This window comes from Drosophila tropicalis, unplaced genomic scaffold, assembly GCF_018151085.1.
Source record: "Drosophila tropicalis isolate 14030-0801.00 unplaced genomic scaffold, ASM1815108v1 contig_1009, whole genome shotgun sequence".
NCBI classification, from domain to species: Eukaryota; Metazoa; Arthropoda; class Insecta; order Diptera; family Drosophilidae; genus Drosophila; species Drosophila tropicalis.
In genome coordinates, this window is record NW_027172367.1 from 990,374 (window position 1) to 1,010,931 (window position 20,558).

At 37.1% G+C, this 20,558-nt stretch overlaps 4 protein-coding genes and 1 pseudogene across 5 annotated transcripts; all 5 read left to right on the forward strand.

The window, feature by feature from the left end:
• The first annotated feature begins 90 nt into the window (after positions 1 to 90).
• Positions 91 to 2,982, forward strand: Sec61alpha (SEC61 translocon subunit alpha). Its single transcript, XM_068302902.1, has 4 exons — positions 91 to 249; positions 456 to 523; positions 1,452 to 2,543; positions 2,619 to 2,982. Exons 1-4 carry the CDS (start codon positions 243 to 245, stop codon positions 2,880 to 2,882), a joined length of 1,431 nt encoding a protein of 476 aa, XP_068159003.1. The 5' UTR covers positions 91 to 242; the 3' UTR covers positions 2,883 to 2,982.
• A 2,012-nt stretch (positions 2,983 to 4,994) lies between these two features.
• On the forward strand, positions 4,995 to 7,024 carry LOC137585444 (transmembrane protein 115). The gene is made up of 4 exons (XM_068301257.1): positions 4,995 to 5,304; positions 5,375 to 5,658; positions 5,715 to 6,071; positions 6,344 to 7,024. Exons 1-4 carry the CDS (start codon positions 5,065 to 5,067, stop codon positions 6,753 to 6,755), a joined length of 1,293 nt encoding a protein of 430 aa, XP_068157358.1. The 5' UTR covers positions 4,995 to 5,064; the 3' UTR covers positions 6,756 to 7,024.
• A 577-nt stretch (positions 7,025 to 7,601) lies between these two features.
• Positions 7,602 to 12,977, forward strand: mmy (UDP-N-acetylglucosamine pyrophosphorylase mmy). Of its 2 annotated transcripts, none has more exons than XM_068302974.1 (3): positions 7,602 to 7,912; positions 9,278 to 9,646; positions 11,630 to 12,977. In XM_068302974.1, exons 1-3 carry the CDS (start codon positions 7,867 to 7,869, stop codon positions 12,742 to 12,744), a joined length of 1,530 nt encoding a protein of 509 aa, XP_068159075.1. In that variant the 5' UTR covers positions 7,602 to 7,866; the 3' UTR covers positions 12,745 to 12,977. The 2 variants fall into 2 exon arrangements, with proteins under 2 accessions (XP_068159075.1, XP_068159082.1); XM_068302981.1 differs by lacking the exon at positions 7,602 to 7,912 and adding an exon at positions 9,047 to 9,202.
• Positions 12,978 to 17,018: 4,041 nt separating this feature from the next.
• HemK1 (HemK methyltransferase 1) lies at positions 17,019 to 18,577 on the forward strand. Its single transcript, XM_068302405.1, has 3 exons — positions 17,019 to 17,267; positions 17,337 to 17,857; positions 17,915 to 18,577. Exons 1-3 carry the CDS (start codon positions 17,082 to 17,084, stop codon positions 18,153 to 18,155), a joined length of 948 nt encoding a protein of 315 aa, XP_068158506.1. The 5' UTR covers positions 17,019 to 17,081; the 3' UTR covers positions 18,156 to 18,577.
• A 117-nt stretch (positions 18,578 to 18,694) lies between these two features.
• Positions 18,695 to 20,095, forward strand: LOC137587216 (uncharacterized; annotated as a pseudogene).
• The last annotated feature ends 463 nt before the right edge of the window (positions 20,096 to 20,558 follow it).

Here is a 20,558-nt window from a genome sequence, read left to right on the forward strand (position 1 = left end):
TGTTGCCAGCAGTTCGGGTTGGTTCAATCTAATTCGGGTGGTTTGATATGGTTTCGGTTGTTTTTTCCCCTTTTTTTCCAATTTTTTCCGTTATTCTTTTCTCGTTTTTCAAAGCACGAACACCGTGTGCGCGCACTAAAAAGAAAGGAAATAAGTGTAACTTTCTAAATTTTGTGTGTGGAAAGTGTTGGCAGGAAACTCGCATTTAGTTTTTCACCGGTTATAAACTCAAATAAATCACAATGGGAAGTAAGTAATCGTTGTTATTTTTTTGGTGCAAAAAGTGATGTATTTACAACCCCCCTCACCTTAAGCGCACGCTCATCGGTGTTCAAGTTGCTTACGTATACAAAAAAAAATTGAGAAAATCTCTTGCCATGTGTGATGATAAATGCAATACAATCTTTTACTTTATTTTTCCATGTCTAATTAAAACTATGCTTATTGTTTTGCAGTTAAATTTCTCGAAGTAATCAAACCCTTTTGCAGTATATTACCTGAAATTGCAAAGCCGGAGCGTAAGGTGCGTATGAAAAGTATTAAATATTTATAAAACAATTTGCATTGGAGTGTTTAGCTTTCCTAAAATAATCTGTGTATTTTGGACATATAAAGTGTGTATATTTAATATTTGCCAATTAGTTGAGTGTCCGTTTCTTTTCACTGTCACCACCGCCAGTGTTACCATCGCCTACGTTTTATTCTCTTGCTTTCACTTGTCGGAAAAAAACAAATGCGCCACGCAAACAAATAAAATTCATTTTTCGCTGTGTAGTGGAGAGGGAAATGAAAACAATGTGTGTTGGAAAAGTCTGATCTTGACTATGTGTTAGTTCTGATTTTTAAGCAAATTTACAAGTGCCACACTTAAGTAATAAATGTCCCAATACCCTATATTTTGACTTTAACTAATCGTCTTATGCAGTATGTTGACGTGGCACCCAATTTGGTAGGCCTTCAATAGGATTTTCATTGATAACTTTTGGAATTTTCAAACGTCCAACTCATCCTACATTTCTTATCAAAGATACTCCTATTTTCTCTGCCTGCTACTTGTTGCCATACCTACTACTAACTACTTTTTCGATAAAAAAAAAAAAACAACGAAAAACCGATAGATGGCAACACTGATCGACGTGGAAATGTCAAACTTCGGCTTGCCGACTGAAATTCAAACGTCAGCTTCGGTGCCCGAGTGGTCATTGTTGTTTTTGTTGCCTACCATATGATTTGATTTTGTTTAAACATTTACTGACGTACACACAAAAAAAGCAATACGTGCATGTAGGTCAACGTAGCATAGGCAGAAAATAAACAAAAAATTAGTTTTATGTGCACAAAAGGCCATTATAAAACCCAATGCAAATGTGTTATATTTAATTGTATTACATATTTTTTATATTTTTGGTGGTTTTTACTTAATGTCGGTTATCCATTCGTTTAATTTTCAGATCCAATTCAGGGAAAAGGTATTATGGACTGCCATAACGCTATTCATTTTCCTCGTTTGCTGTCAAATTCCCTTGTTTGGCATTATGAGTTCCGATTCCGCCGATCCCTTCTACTGGATTCGTGTGATTCTCGCCTCCAATCGTGGTACCCTGATGGAGCTGGGTATCTCACCCATTGTGACGTCTGGTCTGATTATGCAGCTGTTGGCGGGCGCTAAAATAATTGAGGTCGGTGATACGCCAAAGGATCGGGCTCTTTTCAATGGAGCTCAGAAATTGTTCGGCATGGTCATCACAATTGGGCAGGCAATTGTCTATGTTATGACTGGCATGTACGGAGATCCATCGGAAATTGGTGCCGGTGTTTGCCTGCTGATCATCATTCAGCTGTTTGCAGCCGGTTTAATTGTGCTTCTGTTGGACGAATTGCTGCAAAAGGGATATGGTTTGGGATCCGGTATCTCACTTTTCATTGCTACAAATATTTGCGAGACAATCGTGTGGAAGGCGTTCTCTCCCACCACTGTGACCACAGGACGTGGAACCGAGTTCGAGGGCGCAGTGATTGCCCTCTTCCACCTGATGGCAACCCGTAATGACAAGGTTCGCGCCTTGCGCGAGGCTTTCTATCGTCAGAATCTGCCCAATTTAATGAACTTGTTGGCCACGGTTTTAGTCTTTGCTGTAGTCATTTACTTCCAAGGATTCCGCGTGGATCTGCCGATCAAGAGCGCCCGCTACCGCGGCCAGTACAGCAGCTACCCTATTAAGTTGTTCTACACATCCAACATTCCTATTATTTTGCAATCCGCTTTGGTCTCGAATTTGTATGTCATTTCGCAAATGTTGGCCGTCAAGTTCCAGGGTAATTTCTTCATCAACTTGCTGGGAGTGTGGGCTGATGTAGGCGGCGGTGGCCCAGCTCGGTCATACCCAATTGGTGGCCTGTGCTATTATCTTTCACCGCCAGAGAGTGTCGGTCACATCTTGACCGATCCCATTCACGCCCTTCTTTACATTGTCTTTATGTTGGGCTCCTGTGCGTTCTTCTCCAAGACTTGGATCGATGTCTCTGGCAGCTCGGCCAAGGATGTAAGTACTTTTTGGGCTTGTGTTTTTGCCAATTGTTATTCGAATTTAATCTGATACATTTTTTTCTTTCGCTAGGTTGCCAAACAACTCAAGGAACAGCACATGGTGATGCGGGGCCATCGCGAGAACTCCATGATCCATGAACTTAATCGTTATATTCCTACGGCCGCTGCATTCGGCGGTCTCTGCATTGGCGCTTTGTCGGTCATGGCCGATTTTCTGGGTGCCATTGGCTCCGGCACTGGTATCCTACTGGCTGTGACTATCATATACCAGTACTTTGAGATTTTTGTTAAGGAGCAATCCGAAATGGGTGGCATGGGCACACTGCTGTTTTAAGCAGATAGAGCTAAACACTTCATCATAGTTCCCATTCTCCTACACTTCATACGCCCATCAAACACAATTTAAGCAAAATAATAAATTTATTTTTCGTTCAGTTTTCCGATTTTGAATAGTTTTTAGTTGCATTCAAATGTGAGACGTTATTGCTTAAGTTCGATATTTCAGCGAATTGAATGAGTTCCAATGTAACTAAATGTTTGTTTTCAATTCAATATTAAAAATTGAATTAGAAAACACACAAAGAGTACATTGAAATTTAAAATAATACTGTCAACAGAATAACGTAAATTAGATAACTTTTTTAATTAAAAATTTTGTGTTGTTTTGTTGGGGGGAAGGGTGAAGTTGTTTCTTTCAGAATCTAGATTTCCATTTGGAGCATGAAGAAGTAATAATTGTTTATTATAATTATTAAAGGCTGTAATTCGCCTCGCCGACTTCTTTACACCAAGTTGCCCGCATGGGAGAATTTTTAATCGAATTAATATCTAGTATCCACTAAAACATAAATTTTGAAATCAACTACGTTGCTGTATTGCGAAGTTGTTGATTTCTATTTAATCATTCGCATTCCGGCTCGAGGTTTAAACATAAAATACAAAGATTTTACATTTTTGGCTTTCAAATATATTTCGATCTCCTTTGCTGACCGTTGAAAAATCTGTTGTACTGGTCAAATCACAGCTTTTTGTAATATATTTATAATTTTCTCTTTTGTTATTGCTATATATATTTTATTGCATTCTTCAATGCCCTCTCCGCAGCATATTTACCATATCCACTTTCCTTTTTATTTTGTTGTCTAATATGTCTTGTGCTCTATTTGTATTACCTCATGGTATATACTTTTATTTATATGTTGTATGCTTTTAGTCTGTCTGAGAAGTCTGGTATAGCCGTTTGATTTGTATATCCTTGTAACAGTCTCCCTAATTTCTCGTGTGAATAATTTGAGGGAGGAGGACATTGTTGATAATCTTCTCAGTCGTCCGATTAAAGGTGATGTCCGGGTTTATATTGCTATATATAATACAATTTTTCCGGTGATTTAAAAGTGAACAATATCCATAAACAGTCTCCTTGATATGTTGCACTGTGCAGCTTCAATTTTTTCTGCCCCTGGAAATTTTTTCTGAAACTACACCAATCAATTATTTAATTTTTAAACTTTTAAACCGATTGATTTGATGTTGAAATAAACTTAATTTTTGAATAATGTGTTCGAAAATGTAATTCATAATGGAAACGTTTTTTTTAAATTGCTTTTGAACCATTTTTATACCCTTGCAGAGGGTATTATAAAATTATTCAGATGTTTGTAAGGCAGAGAATACGTTTCGGATCCTTAAAATAATAAACTTGGTATGTAAGCCTACTTATGAACCGAGTAAGATGAAGTATGAAAATCATGCGGATTGGATCACTGTATCATTCAGTGATATACGAAAAGTCGATGAAAGAGTTGGAGTATCATTGTGAAATTTATTAATGTGATAGTTTTTAAAATAAAACATTGTTTCCCCAAACTTAAATAGGTTCGGATATATAAAACGCAAGTTTCGGTCAATTTCGCCATGGTTATATAATGAAGAAAGGACAACTAGCAAAAACCGCTTTTGAAAGGGCAACTAGCAAGAACCGCTTTTTAAAGGACTTAATCAAATTCTTTTGACCATCTTTTAATGAAAGATGGAAACCCAATGTTTATGCCACCGTGCTTCAAAAATGTATGTGAGTTGATAAGTAATTTATAGTCCTTTAGAAATTAAGACGTCTTAAAGGACTGCTGTGTAAAAAAAGGGTTGAGGAAAAAACCGAAACACAACTTCACAGCAACGGCCAACGCGCAGATTTTCGAAATATGAACTGTTCCGACTGTTGGTGACCAGCTATCGTAAAAGTAACCGGCACAGAACACTTTTTGCTGCTGCTGTGTAGTTTTTCGATTTCGGAAGAAAACAAAAAAAATTAACAATAGAAAAAGGTTTGAACGTTTTTGAATTCTGGGTTTGGTTCATTGAGTGGTTATCGGGCCTTAGCCTGAAATCGATAATTTATCGAATGTTTGCACCGATAACGTCGATGACCGATAGTTTTAATAATGTTAGAAGAAGCAGCACTTAACACACGACAACAACAAAATATTTAAGGGAAAAAAATTCAAGAGGAAAAGGCCATGTCAGCTCCGCTAACCCGAAATTGGCCTTATCTCAGGCAGCAGATGACAGCCCTGCTCCTGAATACATCGCCAGTGATAACAGGAATCTGCCTGGTCACTACTGTTGGTTACATTTTATCCTTTTCTGAAATGGCCGTTCTGCTACTAAGTGTCACTCCAGGATATATCTTGCCAAATGGGAAATTCTGGTTGTGGACCGCGTTTACATTTTGGCTTATTGAACTTCATTGGTGGGAGGTATTGATTTATGTCTATTTTGTTTTAATGGGTAATGAATTTCTACTATGATTCCACTCCATTTGTGAAGGTGGCTGTCGATGTTGTGACCGTTGGACTATGTGGAAAGATGCTGGAGCCCCTCTGGGGTCAACTTGAGATGTTTAAGTTCTTTGCTTTAAGCAATTTTGGTGTATCGCTGCTCACTACGATTTATTACCTTTTCTACTATATGGTAACAAAGAACCCAACAATATTGTTTGATGTGCATATTCATGGATTGGCCGGATATGTGGCTGGGATTTGTGTAGCTGTCAGACAAATCATGCCAGATCATTTAATCTTCAAGACACGCTATGGACGACTTACAAACAGGTTAGTTTAATTTTAAGACTGGCAATTTCTGATTTTTTTTTCTTTTCTATCCATAGAAATGTCCCTCTTACGGTTCTCATCTTGGCTATTATATGCTGGGCGATTGGATTTTTGGATGGTACTTACCCCGCCATGTTTGCCTCCGGTTCTTTGGTATCTTGGATATATTTACGTTTTTATCAGCATCATCCAAATGGTCGTGGAGACAGTTCTGAGAGCTTTACATTTGCTAGCTTCTTTCCCAATGTGTCGCAGTCTTTTATCAGCATGTTGGTAAACCCCATTTACAATTGTTGCCTGCGCGCAGGCGTGGTCAAGACTCCAACTCCCTTGAGAACGATATCAACGTCAAGTTTAACATCGATCTCAGTGCAAATGCCAGGAGTGGATCCGCATGATATTGAAAGAAGACGGTGAGTAGTTGATGAAAAGTGTAAAATAAATCGTGATATATAAAAATGGAGCTGGGACTTCTGCAACTCCAAAGTGTTCTTATGCCAATAGATCCGAATAATTGTGATTTATTGGCGATAAATTTAATTCATCCTCTATCGTTTATTTTGTTTCCTTAACACACAATAATGAATTTATAACATTTGAATTCCGTTTTTATGTTTGTTTTTTAACACAATGCTAAAATTATCACTCGAAACAATTAAATATTAAATTATTATTTTTTTTTCAGACAAATCGCTTTAAAGGCTTTAAGCGAGCGATTGAAGGCCACGGATTCCAACCGGCACTCTCAGCTGCCAAAGTCATTTCCGCAGCAGCAGCAGCAACACCATCATCATCAACATCATAACCAGCATCAGCATCATCCACATCACCATCAGCATAAACATCATAGTCCTGGTCAAAGCCAACCACAACCAGACTTTCTCAAGCCCAGCAGCAGCACTTCCAGTTCGCAGCTGCCCATTACATCGTCGCGATCTGAGCCGCGCATGATTAGCACAATGAGCCCTATTGCAATACCCATGCCTGCTCCACCACCCAAAGAGGGTGCACACAATGATGGAGAAATGAACGATGTTTCTAAATCGACATTAATTAATTTGGAAGACGTCGCTTCCACGACGTCATCGACGGCTTAGATGTGTGTCTCTATCTTAACATAAATTAATTCCTTCTGATATTTCAATTTGATCCTCTTCATATATTTAACATTGTCTATGTTTTCGATTTTAATTACTGCTTGCCTTTGCACTATGATGCAACGGAATACCAAAAAGAAAATATTTCTGTTGTTGTCGTCCTTATATATAATTGAAAAAAGAAAATATGCTTTATTTAGTTAAATAACTGTAAATATATATAGATATTTAAAAACCCAAAAATATAAAATTTAATTCATAGCACCGAATTGGCAGTGCTGCTAAATCTTAAACAAAATCAGTGCTGCATCTTGACAGAGCCTTTCCGAGTCCAAATTTGATAAGTCCTTAAAAATTCAATCAGATCAGTATTTACATTGGATCTTATAAGTATTAAAAACTAGTTTTCTTCTTATGGGGGTTTTTTTGCTTCAGTCAGTAGTCTGAGTTTTTATAAAACATCTAATTTAATCTAGCGTTTTAGAGGACATCATTTTTCACACACAATTTTTTGTGAAATTCCTACAGTTTTTTGTAATTTTATTTTTTTTGTTTCAGTTTCCAAATATTTATTTTTTTAAATAAATGTTACTTGCGATTCACTGGCAAAATGGTTTTCAATTGCATACGACAAAGTCTGCAAACGATTTAAAAGCATTAAAAAAAATGTCCTAAAGGGTTACTTGTTTTACCAGATACAAAAACCTTTAATAGTATTTACCCCATTTTTTTCTTATCAAAATTCAAATGAAACAAATAAAACTATACAGTCTGGCAACGCCTTTTTTCTGGCAGCTTAGAATAAGCTATCCGTTTACCAACACCTAAAATATGGCCTATTGTTTTTGTTCAATTTTGTTCTGCGATTTCGTGTAGTCTTTGAGTCTTGCGAACGTTCTGCTTAAATTAACTTGTTTATTGATTTCTCGCCACAAGTCAAAGACAAGGGACTAAAGTTAACTATAAAATGTTGCCGTAGCGAAAGCCAAATTCAGGGCGAATGCAAAACAAGTTTTGGTTTTTTTTGTTGGCAAGTGGCTGATGTACAGGGTGACCCGGTGGGTTGCATTTTTGTGGGTGGCTGTGTAAGAGAATTTTGTTGTTAAACAAAATGGGTCATAATTACAAGCACATAAATGTGCGACGCCATCGCAGTGGTGAGTAAGACAATTCAAATATTTTAGAGTAGTGATAAGGAAGCGAGCAACGCGTCCCTTGCCCCGACCCCGACCCACACCATGTTGAAGATAAAACGGAAAGGCCATACGTATCGATAACAACTTCGTTCCGTTTTGGGAACTACATATGTATGTGTGTGTGTGCGTAAGAGTGAGTAAGAGCGCCTAATATGTTTATATGAATGCCTACATGTATGTGTTGCAATTTAGAGTCGTGGCAAAAACAAGAACTAAACAAACCGGGCGAACTCGACTCTGTCCCGCTATCAGTTAAAACTTTTTGTCAGTTCTCTTTATACATATACATACACGCATACGTATGCGTGGGTAAATATTAAAACAATATTTAAATGCCAGCAATCGTAACCTTTTCATTTAAGACGGTAACTTGTATACAAGTCAAATGTAAACTAGTTTTAGTCGAACCTAGGATTAAAATTTCGACTGAATCGACGTTACGACATTCGTTATACCTGATTTGTTCTGTACTATTTCCGTTTAAAGCTTTCAGTTTCGCCTGTAGCATGTTGTTCTCTTTGTGTTTGCTTATTGTTCAGGGCCATTCGGATTTTGAATTTGCACCATGGCCCAAAGACAGTGCGATTGCAGCAGTCCCGGGCGATCACGCCAAACAAGATCGAAATGAACTAATCGAGGTAGACTAGTTAATACCCAAGGGAATTCCGCTAATATACAGGGATTGTCAAAAGTATTTACACAATGGACTTTCCTTTGGAACGTTTATTTTCGAAGAAGGGAATGTTATTGTGTAAACACTTTTGACCACCTCTGTAGAATCAATTTAACGTTTATCAAAATATTTGTTTGATACAACATTATGAGATTTTACGCGTAAGCCAATGAAATGTAATATTAACATTTATTTCTTGGTGGGTTGTTACCAAACTGGTTCGTATTTTAAAATACGCTTAATTGTGCATATATACCCCAATAGGAAATCGTAATAATGGACACAGCCGTGTTAATATGCGCCTGCAAATACGTCAAAACTCACACACAAACAACCACACACACACACGGGCGCACACAAACCACGGCAATACACATGCGCGCCTGCCATTCATTCAAGCACCGACGATGCTTTTGAGCAAGAAAAACCACTGAGGGCGATCGGTTGGCGCTCAGTCGCTTATTGCTTACCACGTATAACGGTTCGCTCAGTGGGACTCTGAAAGCGCTGTCCCAATTGGTTTTTTTTATCGCACTTGCCAAATTATCAGTCAAGACACAAACACACAAGAGAGAAAAGTATATTTGCACTGAACTCCTTGGTCTCGACAAATGCATTAAAACACCTTTCCCCTCTACTTTACTATCTTTTAGTTGGTGCCACGACAGCCACGGCAAAACCAACAATGACGGATTATTTGTCAATGCACTCACGACTTACCCAAGTGGGACAGGAGCATTTACTTAAGTTTTGGCATGAACTTACAACGGACGAACGCGCCGATCTGGTGCGCGACATCGAGGAGTTAAATCTGGATGAAATCAAACAGTATTTCGACCGAGCCACCATCTCAATGAATGAGAATGGTATTAAATTGGACGACCGTTTACAGCCCATTCCCGAGGGAAAGTTAATTTCCATCGCTCGTACATCTAGTGAGAAACTAAATGCTTATCGGGATGAAGGATTGCAACAGATTAGCAATGGACATGTCGCTGTGCTGCTAATGGCGGGCGGACAAGGTGAGTTGTATGCAGGGAAAAGGGCAAATACTGAACTGTGCAAACACCTGAGGAAATACCTAACACTTGTGCATATATTAAAAAAATTCAAGTATCTAACTTCAAGAGGAAGGGGTTTTCTTAATAGCTCCATTTAAAACTAAAGTTCTTTATACATATGTACATACAATGCAGGAAATTTATTACAAATATACATATGTATGTATGTATGTATGTACATGCATACATACACTCATATGAAGTGAGATAGAAGTCAAAGTTTATATCTCTTGATAAGACAATTCCATGAATTCCGTTTGTTTATAAAAGATAGGAGAAATGCTATTATATTCTATTTACAAACCTTTGCCATTGTTACTTTAGATAATTTGGATTCCGTTAAATTTCTTAGAGATTTTATTATAGATGAAACTTAGAAATCGGAATAATTCGTTTTTCATTGTGAGCAAATTAAACAAAACAACAAAAAACGTTGTTACGCACTATACTAAACTTATCCTGGTTATGGATACTGAAATCACTTTATAAATGTACATACATTTTTGTACATACATACATATGTATGTATGTATGTTTCTTCAGTTCACTTTGCCTTGAATGCAGTGGGCAAAGTTGAAAATGAAATAAAGAAACAACTTCAGTCATTTGTCTTGCTTGTTGTATATTTCATGTGCATATCTGTGTGTGTGAAAAAGCTAATTAACTTGATATAAAATGCTCCAGCAAGCTCACTGCAACACTCTCCGATATACATATGTATGTGCATGTGCACACACACACACGCCCTCAATCTCAAGTCGGCAGTGCCCACTCTCTCATGTAGCTGGCGTGTTATTGTAATTGTAATTCCGTGTACAAGACACGCCAACATCAACAACGATTTTAAGCCATTCTTTCAACTGACGACCATGGGACAGGTTTTTAAAAATTTCGTTAAATTAAAGGTGATCCCTTTTGAAATGTGTATCTGATCACTTGATTGCCTCAAAATTTATTTTTCGCTAATAAACTATCATTAGGTTTAGACCTAGATAAAGATTAGTCCTTATTACAATATTAACATCGATTTTGACGATCAGGCTTGGTTTTAGTCATTTATTTGTAAACTTTTCCATTTCGATTTAATCTGGCCCATTGTTCAGTCGATGTATGTATGTATGAGTGTTTCCCGCTGCCTTTCTTTTCGATCGCTAAGCTCGTGGGTTTCTTTTGAGCGCCATTTTGAAACAATTGGAGTCATTTGACATTTCCCGGTCTCATGCGGGCGGAGCACAGCCAAAAGTCAAATCACGTAACAGGCTGAAAAAACGCACAATACTGTGTATTCTTTTTACTAAGAAACAAGTACCGTCTTCTTAAAACTAAAAACATATGTATGTACATAAATGTAACCCGATAACTGATGCAGATATATGTATGAGTTTTTCACAGAAGTACATACTATATTGTACATATTTACGTATGTATTTATATAAAACCGGTAGTTTTGTAGATGTGACCTTATGCTAAGCCCGCTTAAATGCTAAATAGCAGACAATAAACAAAAGAAATCGAAAGCAAAACCATTGACGAAAAAGAAACATGTTTTTAAGGTCGACCGGCTAGAAACAGCACTGCTCGTTGGTAATTAATGGAATGTTTTTTTTTCCTATTCTTCTTTGTTTTTGCTTTGAGTTCCTTTAAAATCTCTTTCTCTTAAATTCTTTGTTATCAATATCTGAATATCTACAAGTATCTTTTAAGAGTGTGAGTAACAAATCTTTGAAACTAAAAACTTGTTTTCTCTTTGTTTTAAAATTATGACATATTAAGCGATGAGTTATAGTTCAATTCGTTTTAAACAATTTGAATTAAAAGATTGATTAGATTTTTGACTAAATAATCTACAAGAATGGAGCAAATTAATATTTTTTATTGCAATTTGAAAATTAGGTTCTTTGTGTCAAATTGGTCTTGAATTCAACTTTTTTTTCTGTTCTGCAGGCACCCGACTTGGATTCGATCACCCCAAGGGCATGTACGACGTGGGCTTACAGTCACGGAAAACTCTTTTCCGCATCCAGGCTGAGCGTATATTAAAGCTCGAAGAATTGGCTCAGGATGCAACTGGAAAACGTGGCCATATCACATGGTACATAATGACATCAGAGCATACAGTTCAGCCGACCTACGAATATTTTTTGGCCAACAACTTCTTTGGACTGAAATCAGAAAACGTCTTGCTTTTTGAGCAGGGCTCATTGCCGTGTTTTGAATACGACGGCCGCATAATTTTGGACGAGCGACATCGTGTAGCTCGAGCTCCGGACGGAAACGGCGGTATATATAGAGCTATGAAGCGGCAAGGAATATTGGATGATATGCAGAAACGCGGCGTTCTATATTTGCATGCCCATAGCGTGGATAATATTCTTATCAAAGTAGCTGACCCCGTATTTATTGGCTATTGTGTACAGGAAAAGGCCGATTGTGCTGCGAAAGTGGTGGAGAAGGCGGCCCCAAATGAGGCTGTGGGTGTTGTCGCTATTGTTGATGGAAAATACCAAGTTGTGGAGTACTCTGAAATCTCGGCAAAAACTGCAGAGATGCGAAACTCCGATGGACGACTAACCTTTAGTGCCGGCAACATTTGCAATCACTTTTTCAGTGCACATTTTCTGCAGAAGATTGGAAGCTCCTTTGAACAGGAGCTTAAACTGCATGTCGCCAAAAAGAAGATTCCGTTTGTTGACAACGCCGGAAAACGCCTGACTCCAGATAAGCCAAATGGCATTAAAATTGAGAAATTTGTCTTTGATGTGTTTGAGTTTGCAGAAAAGTTTGTGGCTATGGAAGTGCCACGCGACGAAGAGTTTAGTGCTCTGAAGAATGCTGATGTGGCAGGCAAAGATTGCCCAAAGACGGCCCGGGCAGATTTATATCGGCTGCACAAGAAGTACATAGAAGATGCTGGCGGATTTGTTCATGGTGAAGTCTGTGAGATTTCACCATTCATCACATATGCCGGAGAGAATCTCGCCTCGCAGGTTGAAGGAAAGTCCTTTACAAGTCCTGTTTATCTGAGGGACACGCGGGATCCTCTACACGGACATCTCTGATTGCAATATAAGATTCTTCTTTAATTCCTGAATAATTAATTAGGGTTTAAAAATCCCATGAAATTCGGCAGTACTTAAATCAAATTTGTAAAAAATTTTAAATTTCTAATTTGGTTTTGTTTTGTTGTTTTCGGTAAATAATTGTGCAATCGTTATGTTAATATATCTAATATATACATAATTTTAAATACGTTGTAAATTTATAAATTTCATATGTGTAGTTATAGCCTAAATCCAATGAGTTTCATTTTCTTAAATGTTAAATCTACGCCAAAAGGATCATTATTGGTTATTTTTAGCTCAAGATGAGCTCGAATTTGTAACAAACTCGATTTGAACTTGCTTTTACTTTGGTGGCTGCAGCTAGTAGCCTCCGAGATTTAAGTGATCATACTGTCGGATGGACAGATAACAATGGGTATACCAATTCGGCTTCCTATGCTGATCAAACATCTGACTACATTACAAATATCTAACTAATTTTATACTATCCTTTTCATGGGTATAAATAAACATCTGCAATGCTTTACGATGAACGAGTAGCCCAGCTATGCGAAGTAGGACTTTAAAAAAGGCGAATAACGAAAGGTTACAACAAATTAAATCAAGATTATTTTGAATCAGCGAACAACTAAGACATTATCGTATTTAATCCAGATTTTATGTCATATGACGTTTGTTGAACACTCATGAAAAATTGATTGCAGCTTTGGTTTTTCCATCTGATAGATTGTCTTTTGTGCTTAAGTTACTCACATTCAAACGTGGATATACCTTTTATTATTTTGAGCTCTTTTGTTTAGACAGATAGGCCGACGCCAACATGAGGCGTCAGATCTAAATTTCTTTTCTAGAAGTGTAATCACAAATATCGCCAAAACTATTCATAAACCTAAGCCCTTATCGGTAAAATTAACAAATCAGTATAACAGGCATCTACCATACATATACCTAAGGCTTGCATTTGACTGTTACGTATGTTTGGGCGACTTATCATTCTATTGTTTTATGGTATAACTATATAAAAAAATCAGTCGAAATCGTATCAAAACTTAATTTGAGACAAAAGACACGTCAACGTTCAAAAATACACTCCTGAAGACGATCTACAAAGGAAATATGTTATATATATAACCGGCCTGTGGCAGAAAAATAAAAGGTTTCAATGCAAAAGCGTTTATAGAATCCAGATTTAATAAGTAGCAAAACAACGCCTAGACATCTTCTGATTATTCACTTGATACGTTTGAACCTTCGACATTTCAAATTTAAGTTCAATATTTTAAAATTTAAATTATTGTGACAACTAAAGATGAGTGTCCAATAAGTTATTTAGATAACGATTTAACTTAACTAAGACTTATAAATCTAAAACGAGTAAGCCGATCAACTCCTGGTTCCAAAACCTTTTACTAAAAGAGTGCGGTAGACTCAATATATGTACATAATGACATATGTCCTATAAATTGGATAAATTGCTTAGATCAGGGATATAAGAATCACTCACTCGGTTAGTAGTACCTACTCCACGACGCTGTCAATGATAGTTACGTTTGGCCTCACACGAGCGAACAACATCAATGTTAATCAGGCGTTTGATCTTGATGATGATCATCATTACGAAGTACAACAAAATTCTGTTTAAAAGATCAAAAGATCTTATCCAAATTACTTATTCATTAAATTGATAAAAAAAAATTAAGTTTTTAAAAAAAATTAAAATAAGTATCTTTTATTTTAGCGGTTGAGAGAATCATCGATAAAGCCAGTTTAGTCACCACCCTCAATCAATGGTTCACCGGCTTTGCTTTCCATGTGGATCGGCTGCGCAAATCATGTGGTCCTTTATAAATAAAAGATAACCATCGCAATATTAGAATACATTCCCTTTCTTCATTTATACTAATGCCACCAAAACCGATGCTAACGTCTTTGGTAGTTTTCATTTCCCAGAGCCAGCTTAATTAATTGCACATCCTCATCCAATTCAACTTTCCTATGTAACCGTAGAAATGCAATATCATAAGCCGTAAAGTTGAAGTTCTGCTACTAAAGGTACGACTTCGACGGATTCGTTTGTTGGATTCCACCAATGCAGCCTGTTCGCTCCGTCCATTCGCAACATGATTTGGTAATTGCAAAATCTCATGCAGTTGTTGCTTCAATATCATATCGGTATCGCCATATCGCTAACCAGGCCAAAGTCTCCAATTTTTTTAAAATCAAATGAGACGGAGTGTATGTCGATAGAAACAGAGTTGTGTTAAGCGCTAACTTCGTCACTGTCGTCGTCGCTATCATCATCCACGTCCCCTTTTTCTGCTTCCCTTAAAACAGGTAATTGCGATTCACTGCGAAACTCTATAAGAGGGTCTTCCTCTTTTTCGTTAGTTTCTTGCATTGAATTATGTCTACATTTATCTGATAAATCATAACTGCACGCCGTGCTGGTGGCTGCATCGGATACCCAAAATAAATGTGCTGATGCCGTTGCTTATTTAAGTCTTGCAATTGATTGTCAGCGAAAGATGAACAAATAATTATAAATAAATTAAAAATTTTTAATTATCAACCAACAATTTCAGAATGTTCCATTCTGAAAACTTGAAACTCCTACTTACATGAAAGTATCGGACGATACAGTGTAATTCTTTTAATGGCATAACGATTTTTATTCAACTTCTTTTTTGCATCAAAGACGACATCGAAACCGCCGCGTCCAAGACATTGCATGAGCTCAAAGTCAGTTTGAAATCTAGAGATAAAATGTTCACCTGAGTGTGAAGTAGATTTCGAAATCGATCTTTGTGTGTAACCCCTGTCACCACCGTTGCCAGTCAGGTCTTTGATTGTGTTGCTGAATATGTTTTTGTCCTTGCAAGGACGACGCGACTGGTCCTAGAAGAGCTTGTGTCGATGCCTCTGTTGCCTCCATAAACAGATAAACAGATGGCGTGGCTCTTGGAGCCACTGAGCTAAGCTAAAGAGATCTATTTAATTAATTTCATCGTGCCCATTTGTTTTCCATGCCCTCACAATAGGATGATCGAACTAGTTCTAAACCTTTGATGCTTACGGAGAAATGCAGAATTCGTTGTTTTGCATTCTCCTTGAACGAGTTGCAATACTCCTGGAACTGTGAAAGTCCTTCGCTAATTGTGATCGCATGGAATCTCCTTATAGCGGAAATCTCGATGCTCTCTACATTAAATTTTAAGTTTGCCATCTTCGAAATAGTTTTGATTGTGGTTTTTCTTTTTTATCATTTTCATCAATTTCAAAAAGCCCGACTTTTACCTCCCTTTTATTTCAATTTCGAATTTTCTCTCAATTCGGAAGAATTCAATTTTTTTCCTCTCCAATTGCGAAGAAGAGAACAAAGAAGATTGGCCGACCACCAGGTTGGAAAAGTGCTGAAAAACGTTCAAACTGTGTATAAAATTCTAAACTGTATAAAAATTCTAGTCCTTTTAAAACTGTATAAAAATTCGAATCCTTTAAAACGGTATATAAAATTTATTAACCATTTGCAACAAGTGTTCAGAATACATTTCATTTATTCTGCACCAGTTTCAACCAATATTTCCGCCGGTGGCTGGCCATAGTCTTTTCGCATATCATCCAAAACCACACGAAATTTTTCACGTTTAACAGCTGAGGAATTTTCGGGGCTCTCAGCTTGCAGATGTCTGATTTTATAATCTAACAAAAAAGGTAACGAAATATAAGATATTTCTTAGAAAGCTTCTGATTTACCCCTGACGTTCACAGGCTGCGGTGGCTCTCCAAAGTACATATTTCCTATTTAAGCATTCCACGGCTGTAACCCTCCTACTGGGATTGTAAATAAAGAGGACATTCAAAAGACCTCTGCCTGCTGGACGTAGGGCTTGGAATTTGCTTTTTAAATAATTATACGGCTTCTGGCTAAGAGTAAAATTCTATAAGGCTAGCATTTCTGTAAATCCTGCCAAATTAATTTTGAAGGCGCTACCAGGAATTCAATTATCAAGTCTAGAAGTTGGCAAATTATACAGGGCAAGTGGTGCTCCGCGAAAATAAAATTGAATCTGCTTATTTGGTTGGCGATCATTCCTATGTAAAAGGATTCAACAACAAAACTAGGAAAAGTTCTAATCGGGGAAAAGTTATAACCATATATTTTGAAGCCTATTCGAATAATACAAAACTTATCGAATAACTTAAAAACGGGAACTTTATTTGTATAATTTATCGATAATCGATAAAGATATTGAACAATCGGTTGACATCAGCTGAGAAAATATTGTTGTAGGGTCTTATTTAGTGCAAGTAAATTATATAAATAAGCTAAAGTTATGTTTAAGTTTACAACAAGGACACTTCGTTTGGCCCTTAAAAGAAATTATACCACTGGCGCCAGCGGAAATTTACCGGTGACAAAAGCTTTGAAAGGTTGGAGAGAGAAATTAAAAGATGCTGGCGTTGAAGACACCGATTTTAATTTGAAATGCATAGTGTCGCATGTCTTGAAGAAGAAATTCGTAATTTTCCAAACTTTACAAAGGAAGCGACAAAATGCATTCTAATTGTTTTTTATCTATTGCTTCTAGAATACTGTCCCAGATGACTTTGCTCAGCTCGAGTTTAATTCATCTCAGTTGTTGGACTTTGAAAGGTTCTTGGAAGCCCGATGTGCCCGCATGCCACTACAGCATATTATTGGGGAATGGGATTTCATGGATATCACATTGAAGACGGCGCCAACTGTGTTTATACCCCGTCCTGAAACGGAGGAGTTTGTCAGATTAGTTATAGAAAATTATAAAAATGATAAGCAAGTAAACATGCTGGAAGTGGGATGTGGCTCCGGAGCCATGTCGTTGTCTATACTACATAGTTTACCTTTTGTGGATGCCACTGCCATTGAAAGGAGCAAAGCGGCTACTGCTCTGGCCTGGGAAAATGCAAAATTGCTTGGGCTACAAGAACGTTTTAAGGTTCATAACCACACCATGGAGGAGGACAAGTATATGCCTGAGGAACTTAAGGATAAAAAATATGATTTAATTATATCGAATCCGCCATATGTTAAAACCGAGGAGTTTCAGTTCCTACATCCCGAAGTTGTAGTGTAAGTAAATAATATCATTGTATTTACCTTATCTATTAATAATAATTTAAACTGTAGATATGAGAACCTCAATGCCCTGGATGGAGGCTCGGATGGTTTGCGAGTAGCTCGTTTGGTGTTTGAACTTGCCTGTCGTTACCTTCGTTCTGGCGGCAAACTCTGGTTGGAATTGGGCAATGAACATCCGCCCTTGGTCAAGACTATTATGAATCTGAAATATCAGGGTCGTTTAAAATTCGTAGATAGCTATTACGATCAATATAAACGGGAGCGATTTGTGCAAATTGAAAAAGTCTAGGGAATGACAGCAATTAAAACATTTTATTTATTGTTATATCAATCCGATGCTTTTAGATGCGATTTGATCTACAAGCTCCACAGAGGCTCAGAGGCAGTTTAAATATATGTATGTACTTATGTATGTATGTACATACATACATATGTAAGGATACATATGTTTGTAGGTACATATTAAACCTGCTTTTCAAATAAAAATTAAGCGTTATATTTTAAAAGCAGATATCATAGCATAAAATTAAATATATTCCTCAAGTAGACTCTTGCTCATTGCATTTTGTTTTAAAGCTGAACTAATAACAAGATCATACATACATATGTATGTACGTATTTTAAATAAACTGCACTCTTTTATATTATCTAAATATTTACTATATTTTCGATTTCTGGAATACAATAAATAAATTCAGATGCTTGACTGTAGAGATAGAACCAGTTTCCATTTGCTCTTATCAATATCATCAAAACGAGAAACAATGTCGATCAGCTGGAGAGAATGCGTTTTTTTTTTATCATCAAAAATTAATTTAAAACTTATTCATTACATTTAATTTAATTTTAAAATTCCCAAATGAACTGCGAAAATTGCAGAAAGCACGGACGCCCAAGACACAAAGGAGACGCTAGCACAAATTGTGGCCCAGACCTGACTGGAGCAACTGGTGGTCACTGCTATTGACATGGACGTCTATGCCTGGGTATGTGTATGGCAGACTTCCACTTGCAATAATCGTGGGCAGTTGGGCCTGGATTCAACGGAGGAATGTCACAATGAGTTCACCATGAATCCCACTGAATCTTTTGAAGTAAATCTCAAGTAACTTGGCTTTTAGCATATTCTATTTAAACGAATCTTTTGCTAGGAAGTACCATTGGAGACCATCAGCTGTGGCTGGGACATCTCGGACGAAACGATTGTATGTCTGGGGTTGGAATGTTTTTCAGCAGCTGGGCATATGTCAACGTGGTTTTATGGCAGTCCGTAGACCTACATATGCCTGTGCGTCTGCCCAGCGAATAAGCTTTGGCTTGCTACACTGCGCTGTGCTAACCGAGGATAACAAAATCTATGTATTCGGGCGTTTACGAATTTTGGGTCCACCGCCAATTTAGCTGGACACTAGCACAACTGCTGCCAATGGTGGCGGCACAAGGCGCATATTCTCCTTGGGTGACAATAAATTTGGCCAATCAAATGCGTTTCTTTCCGAGCACGACGTCCGACAATTATCTGTAGGTAGGACGCACAATGTGGCCGTATTGAGGAATGATACGATCTTGTCGTGGGGTCGCAATTGTTATGGACAATCGGGCACAGGATCATTCACTGAACAACAGGCCATTCCCCAGCCACTGCATTTGCAATTGGATGATGGAGAGACAAAAATGACACGGAAAATTTGTAAGTACTTAAAAGAGAAATCGGAAAACCATAGAAACTTTAAGTCTGTTTTGCAGTAATTTTAGATCGATGGAGTCCACTTTATTATTATGTAATTGTTGTATTTTTTGCATATATTAATAAAGCTGTCAAATTTTGTCAAAAAAAAAAAAAAAAATATCATTCACCATCGAGTTGCGACAGACCCCCAATTAGTGTAGTGTATATTTTGGGGGATTACAAATTGGAATTAATATTGGAAAATTTACTGCCATAATAGTCCTACTTTTCATCCTTGCTTCTATAGAAATCTGTTTTTCTTGAAAGAAAATTATAAAAGTTCCTGGCAGAATTTTTACTTTATAGTCTCAGGTGTCGTTTTGCAAAGGTTTACAAAAAATTCATTTACACAAAAAGTAAGAGAGATATCAATATGCAGTTTTTTTTATTTCAAAGATAATGATAAGTAATGAAATCAAATCAAAAAATATTTTTCGTTGTTGTTGTATCGGTTTTTGTTGTAATTCGTTCTAAAGTTGAAATTTAAAACATAGGCATAGGAGTTGGGAGAATTTATATCAATACTTTTCATCTGATTAAAAAAATTAACAAATTAACCTTTAAATTTTGTGATTTAACGTGGTCTGATGAGAACAAAGCTTCTAGGTACTCCGAATCTTCAAAGGTTTGGCTGCATTGAAGACCATAAACCAAATGTTTATTTAAACCTTGAGAATTTTATTGGTCAAATAAACATTAGCATTATTTAGAAAAAAAATTAGACAACATCGGATGACTTATTTTGGCTTACCCTGTATTATTGGCGCAAAATCACGCTAAGTAGTCGATATCGTTATCGAAATCAAAACAAAAAACGGAAAAGCACAGGCAACGGATAAACAAAGCGAAATGCCTATGTGCCGGTTTTGTGACTACGAGTCTACGAAAAAAAAAGACACGTTGGGGCAACGACCCGAAAACGCCTGCTCGAGGACAGCTCCAGCACATCGGGCAGAAACCTTG

Bases quoted from the DNA above. Each gene is read 5' to 3' on its own strand.
- mmy (XM_068302974.1), top strand. From the start codon at position 7,867: ATGGGTCATAATTACAAGCACATAAATGTGCGACGCCATCGCAGTG. The intron at 7,913-9,277 runs GTGAGTAAGACA...ACTATCTTTTAG, and splicing joins TGTGCGACGCCATCGCAGTG to TTGGTGCCACGACAGCCACG. The intron at 9,647-11,629 runs GTGAGTTGTATG...TCTGTTCTGCAG, and splicing joins GCTAATGGCGGGCGGACAAG to GCACCCGACTTGGATTCGAT.
- HemK1 (XM_068302405.1), top strand. From the start codon at position 17,082: ATGTTTAAGTTTACAACAAGGACACTTCGTTTGGCCCTTAAAAGAAAT. The intron at 17,268-17,336 runs GTAATTTTCCAA...TATTGCTTCTAG, and splicing joins ATGTCTTGAAGAAGAAATTC to AATACTGTCCCAGATGACTT. The intron at 17,858-17,914 runs GTAAGTAAATAA...TTTAAACTGTAG, and splicing joins CTACATCCCGAAGTTGTAGT to ATATGAGAACCTCAATGCCC.
- LOC137585444 (XM_068301257.1), top strand. From the start codon at position 5,065: ATGTCAGCTCCGCTAACCCGAAATTGGCCTTATCTCAGGCAGCAGATG. The intron at 5,305-5,374 runs GTATTGATTTAT...CCATTTGTGAAG, and splicing joins TTGAACTTCATTGGTGGGAG to GTGGCTGTCGATGTTGTGAC. The intron at 5,659-5,714 runs GTTAGTTTAATT...TTCTATCCATAG, and splicing joins TATGGACGACTTACAAACAG to AAATGTCCCTCTTACGGTTC.
- Sec61alpha (XM_068302902.1), top strand. The intron at 524-1,451 runs GTGCGTATGAAA...TTTAATTTTCAG, and splicing joins TTGCAAAGCCGGAGCGTAAG to ATCCAATTCAGGGAAAAGGT. The intron at 2,544-2,618 runs GTAAGTACTTTT...TTCTTTCGCTAG, and splicing joins CTGGCAGCTCGGCCAAGGAT to GTTGCCAAACAACTCAAGGA.